Here is a 6,328-nt window from a genome sequence, read left to right on the forward strand (position 1 = left end):
AAATTTCATTTAGAAATAATGAAAATGATAAGTTATTAAAATTACTATAAATGATTAATAAAATTAAATTTGTTAAAAATATTTGTTTATATAAAATTATCAATAATTATTTTCTGTAAATCAACATTAAATGAAAATTACAATTATTAAAATTTTAAATATTAACAATAACTTTGAATACTTTTAATTAATTAACAGAAAATTTTGATTATTAATTTATCAATTTAAATAAAATTATTCAATCTTTCAGATTTTTCCATACATCATCATATCTGACACAACCTACATTATAAGTGTGAGAAATGTTCCCGATGTGCAACGTGCTGTGAGATCGGTGTGAGTAAAGCTTGGGTTGATCCAAACTTTCGCCAGCTGACCTTTCCCAGGCTCGACCAAACCTGTCACACATAGCCTGAGTTTTGTGCTGGGCTTGGGTTGGCTGGACATGTCCCAAGGTCCAAGTGTTTGGGAGGCCCATTCTACCAAAAAAAAAGTCCATAGGCCCAGATCATCAGACCCACCTCATAATTAGATCGTACAATTTCGTTAATAAATGAAAAACAGGGGTTTTCTGTCATTTCACATTTTCACTTTCATCCTCGTAGGGTAGCATAAACCCTAATCCCCGATATAAAAGAAAGCCGTTCAGAGAGCTCCTTCCTCTGCTGGTTCGGGTTGCGAAGGACGAAGTAGCAGCAGTCAAAACCCTAACTCTCGTTTCATCCCAGTCGTGTTCAGCCATGGTTAGTTAATTTTCGATCCGCAATCTCTTGCTTTGGAATAATTTCTTTGTTTTCTCTTGGCTTTGATTGTCGCTGTATCTCTTGTTAGTCAATCTTTATGTTTACCTCGTCGAAAATGAGAGCCTTTGACGTGAGAAAGTTTAAGTTTTTAAGATGAATACAGTCGTACTTTTCTGATCTACAAATTGGTTGTTTTGGTATTTAGACGAATCTAGTTTAAATGCTTGATGTAGTTCACTCATTTTGTTCTAATATTGTACAGTCGTTTGGTTATTTTTTGTAAGTTCGTGTCTGATTTCCCTAACGAAACTTACTATTCTCTTTCTAAGGATTGATTTCAGATTTTGTGGTTCGTATAGGCTATTTAGTGGTTAAGGGTTTTAGTAGGTATCGTTTTATTTTCTGGGCAGAATGGACGATGTCCACCATTTAATGTTTTTGCTGCTATATCGTTATTTGAAGTTTCTGTTATATCAAGCAAGCTTCACCATCTCCACGTTTTTTTTTCACTTTTTCTGGAGTATTTATCTGAATCTCTAGTCGGAACGTTCTTTCTCTCGGCATTCAATTTCTCATATTGCTTCTTTCTAATTGTTTCTTTTAAAAACATGAACTCATTTACCATCTCAAAAAACATGAGCTCATTTAGCACTTGAGTAATTTGCAGTGTAGAAACTTAGTACTCGACTAGTATAAATAGAACCTAGAATTATGTGCAATTAAATCACAATCTCTACATATCTCGAAATTATATATTGCCTTTGAACTTTTGATATATGTCAAATATGCAGTTTGACATAATGAGGAATCAATTATTATTATTGCCCTTTTGACATGTGCAGAATTGATATGATTGCCTATATGTATCTTTTTGGGGTTGGGGTTTGAATATGTTGTGATATTCTATGTGATGGCTCTGTGCAACTTGCATCATTAACCACACTTTTTTGTTGACCTGATACACGATGTCTCTTTTTGAAGATTAAGTTTGTAATATGGTTTAGGCATTTGATCTTATTGGCCTTTGGTTATTGCAATCCTCAGGTTAAACTTTTTGAATAAAGAAGCATAATCTTGAATGCTATGCCAGATGATATGAAAACATAAAGGAAAAACACATAAGTCAGTGCATTTATGTAAATTTGTTTTACCTTCTTTGTTCCCCAGTTGAGAATGCCATGTGTATGATACTAACTACAAAACACAAAAAGACACAATCCCACTCATATACTTCTGTTTATTTATGTATCTTTGATTTATTTTCTTGATTCTACAGTCTAGAAGGAAGGTCAGGGAGCCCAAGGAGGAGAATGTGACACTTGGACCATCTGTCCGAGAGGGGGAGAACGTTTTTGGTGTTGCCCACATTTTTGCATCATTTAATGACACATTCATTGTAAGTGTTATTACATTACTTGTTTTGCGATACATCTTCCTATAAGTCTTATTAACATGAGGTTTTTATTGCAGCATGTGACTGATTTGTCAGGAAGAGAAACCATTGTCCGAATTACTGGTATGGGTTTGCATCTTGGTGTTTTTTTTTGGATTGCGTCTGCTCATCTATTTTGGTAGAAGAAAGTGAAACTTCTCTTTTGAATTGGCTGAGAAATTATATTTTCCCATGATACAGCTACAGCACATCTTAATGGTTTTTGCTTGTATCATGCCTGTTTATCAATTTTGGTAGAAAAAGTGAAACTTCTCTTTTGAGTTGGCTGAGAAATTGTATTTTCCCATGACACAGCCATGGCACCCCTAATTTGTTAGGGAGTAGAAGCAGTATTAAGATGAATAACTATTTATCCTTCTACTACATTTCCTTGTCCTAACCATGGTATACAACAGAAGATTTTCTTATTTCTATTCTACCAAGCTCAAGTATTTCTGATGGAAATAGATTCACTGGATTCAATAGTCTATATTATCTTATCCCATTAATAAACATAATTTAGCTGTATTGTTCTAGAAGGTAATGAGTGATACTGCCTCTCAAGTGATTTTTGTAGTACATTGTCAGTTGCAAGTATCCCCAAAGCACTAGCCCACTACCAGTCTATGCACACCTCTGTTAAGTCTATGGTTTTCTATTCAGGTTGCATTAAATGTGACGAGGGCTTTTTGTTCATTCATATTTTACCTTCTACTTGTGCATGCTTATTCAGTAACTAGCATATGTGTTTTTTTTTTTCTGTCATAGGGGGTTTCTTTTTAAGTCACTGATTTGGATAATCAGTTGATTTATGCCACTGGCATTGGTTGTTCCTGAATCTTATGAGCTGGGACATTGTCAGTTATGATCATGCATGTCTAATGGCTTGTTATACAACCTTTTTTTTTTATTTCCTTTCACTCTGTGCATAAACTTTCAAACAGGTTAATTGATGTAACTTCCCCTTTCCGCCTGGTGCAGGAGGCATGAAAGTCAAAGCTGATAGGGATGAGTCTTCACCATATGCAGCCATGCTTGCAGCACAAGATGTTGCACAGCGGTGCAAGGTATTTTTCTATTCTGTATCTTGTGAAACCCATATTGTTGTACTTAATGTTTATCAATTTGCAAGAGCCAAGGAGAATGGACATATATTCAAAAGGAAAAGGAGTGTTTCCTTTTTTCTGCTTTTTTGTTATTGTCCTGCATCATAATAAATGCTTCCAAAGCTTAGGATATGGTTTTGCTGAAATTCATCTATGTTTTTAACAACTTAGCTTAGTTAAGGGTATCGACTGTACTATTTCAGTTTTATTTTTTATTTTGATAATTTTAATTTTTTTTGCTTAAGCTAGGACATGACTTGTTATCCTCACGTGATATTCTCCCCCTTATAATTCCTTTCCTTTTATTTTTCTTATGCAGCAAATTGACCTTTTAGTTTCTTTACTGTACAGGAGCTTGGTATTACCGCCCTGCATATCAAGCTTCGAGCTACTGGTGGGAACAAGACAAAGACACCTGGTCCTGGTGCCCAATCTGCTCTTAGAGCCCTTGCTCGGTCTGGGATGAAAATTGGTCGTATTGGTAAGATAAATTTTATAGTTATTTAATTTGATTCTTAAAGTTGACTGTATTGTCAAGTTAACAAGCTTTATTTATTCTTTTTATAGTCTATTCATTTAGGTGCAATGTTTTGAAAATTGTAATTGTATTGTAAATCGTAGAGAAAGTTGATTTGAATTGAATCGTGAATTGTGTCGTGAGTCATAAGATTATTTCTACTTTTTATAAATTTGTCAAGAAATTAAATATAGATATATTAAAAGGCTAAATATATTTAGGAAAGTGACTGTACCCTGCTTTTGATCTATATATATCATATATGTACCTAAAATAATAGAATTTACCACTTATACAATAGTAGCCTGAGATAATATAATCAAGTTTGGCTTGAAAGTCAAACAAATCCACATATATTGATTTTTTAACCTACATATGATGGAAAATAAACTCAGTTTGTAGTTGTAAATAACGTAAATAAATCATTTTCTAGTAAGGCTAAGGGCTTCAAAAAATCTCCTTTGACAACTAAATATAAACATAAACACAACAAAGTAGAGAACCGATTCTTAATTGAATTTATTTGTATTGTAGTGAACTGTAGAAATCTTATAAGTCGTATAAATCGTAAAATTTATGAATCAAATTGTAGGATTCAAGCAAAAATTGTAAGAATTTTGCTGAAGACGATTTGACATAAGATTCAAATTGAAATCCTTGGGATTCATGATTCAAATTGTGAATCGTATCGCAAATTGTAAGGTATTGACAACATTGTTTAGGTGTCATGGATTCTTTAATTCTAATTTGATTTATCCATGTTCCTTGTGTGTGGTAATTGTTTCTTTTAAACTGTATCTACTTCTACTCAACTCAATGAAATTCCTATGGTCGCTATTTGGGGTCGGCAAAAGGAATCTCCTGCCATTAAACTCCTTGATGAAGTAACAACATATACCTTTTGATCATTTCTCCTTGCTCTACTAGATCATTCTATTTGCACCAAGTCACTCAAATTTTGTGTGAAACATACATAGTTTTCTTGTATTCCTTAAAAATGCATTGTACACCAAATATTTAGAACGTTGTCTGTCATTTCAATTAGATCCTTTATTTCAGTACAGATGTGGCCTACAAAAATGTCCGGATTTGCGGATTGGTGAATTTGCTTATATGCTTGATGTTTTAATTGTGCGGTCTACAGGATGATTTCCTGTCTGTCTAATTCCCTTGTTCCTACTTCCTACTTGTGCCACTCATCTATCTCGGCATGCTTATCTCAGCCTAATCAAATTCAGGCCACAGAGATTTTAGATTTCCCAAAGTTCCAGGCCATATCTTATAGGATTTTCCCTGTTCATTATATGACTTGTGCTGATTGCATGGCATGTCAGTTTTTTTTTCTTTTCTTTTTTCTTTCTCCATTATGGGCCACCATTAAGGGAAAATGATAGGTTGTTCAATTAGAAATTAATTTTATTCCAGTGATCCAGTATAAAGAACATTAAGACCATGATTCTGGTCTCTCTTTGACAACTTGTTTTTTAAATGTTTCAGAGGACGTGACTCCAATTCCCACCGACAGCACTCGCAGAAAGGGTGGCAGAAGAGGAAGGAGGCTGTGAGTTCTCTTTTCGCAGTACCGAAACAATTGTGGGTGGTGGGGGTTATTTCCAGAGGATGTTTTTTCTAGCCGAACAACTTTTGTAGTCTTTAACATAAAGATAGTCTTTGTTATTTACAAAACAGAAGTCAGACCAGCAGCTACGCAGTTCTCTTTTTGGAGATTGTTAGGTTTTGATCATCGTGTTGTCATTCCTATTCTATCTACATGAATTCCCAGTATATATACAATGAATCGGGGTTTGAGTTGAAATCATATTGTTTCTCAAGTCGTCCAGTTGTAAGAATAGACTTTTGATTCTTACTTTTTCTTTGAAAAATTTGGACACTTCGCATCATGCTGTTGAACACTTGATGGCCCTTTTGTTTTTTATTGCTGCGGGGGTGTGCTTGGGTGGTTTATTGGTTATGCGTTTTCTAAGATACAGTTTGGTGTAGAGCGTTATGTGTACTTTCTGGTTTGAACTTATAACCTGGCTGGGTGTTGGTACTGGGTGGGAGAAATATCTTGCTTCTTGAGTTTTTGTTATGTGAAAGGTGAAGGTTTGACCCAATCTAATTTCAGTTTGGGTAGAATGTTGAAGCCCAGCCGACCCTACCCAACTGAAACGTGTTGTGTTTTCATGTAAATTTGTTTATCATTAGGGGTAGAGAGCATCTTGGTTTGTTTTTGCAAAAATAATTGTTAGTGGTAATCTGATAATGTTTATTTATCACACACACACTCGTGTATATGTAATATGTAATTTTTATTTAATTGGAAGGTTATATTCCAAGCCAAACTCATCAAATTGTTTTATTGTATGCGGTTGAGTAGGATTGGGCTAGTGGGGTAATTCGGCTCGGTTTTCCTCTTCTTTTTTGAACAAATACCCTAACAAAACCTGGTGTGTAACCTCAACTACAAGTAACCCCAACCTAAGTACCTCAATCTTCAATTCGAGGTTCTTTGCTCTAAAATATCCTT

At 34.5% G+C, this 6,328-nt stretch overlaps 1 protein-coding gene across 1 annotated transcript; it reads left to right on the top strand.

The window, feature by feature from the left end:
• The first annotated feature begins 662 nt into the window (after window positions 1-662).
• On the top strand, window positions 663-5,630 carry LOC148855022 (small ribosomal subunit protein uS11z-like). The gene is made up of 6 exons (XM_088982062.1): window positions 663-743; window positions 2,020-2,139; window positions 2,214-2,259; window positions 3,157-3,242; window positions 3,633-3,762; window positions 5,296-5,630. The coding sequence occupies exons 1-6, from the start codon at window positions 741-743 to the stop codon at window positions 5,361-5,363; spliced, it is 453 nt and encodes a 150-aa protein (XP_088838188.1). The 5' UTR covers window positions 663-740; the 3' UTR covers window positions 5,364-5,630.
• The last annotated feature ends 698 nt before the right edge of the window (window positions 5,631-6,328 follow it).

This window comes from Nelumbo lutea, chromosome 4, assembly GCF_056320005.1.
Source record: "Nelumbo lutea isolate HS-2025 chromosome 4, American lotus-T2T, whole genome shotgun sequence".
NCBI lineage: Eukaryota > Viridiplantae > Streptophyta > Magnoliopsida > Proteales > Nelumbonaceae > Nelumbo > Nelumbo lutea.

Coding starts and splice junctions, on each gene's coding strand:
- LOC148855022 (XM_088982062.1), top strand. Junction 2,140..2,213: donor CATTTAATGACACATTCATT/GTAAGTGTTATT, acceptor TTTTTATTGCAG/CATGTGACTGATTTGTCAGG. Junction 3,763..5,295: donor GATGAAAATTGGTCGTATTG/GTAAGATAAATT, acceptor TAAATGTTTCAG/AGGACGTGACTCCAATTCCC.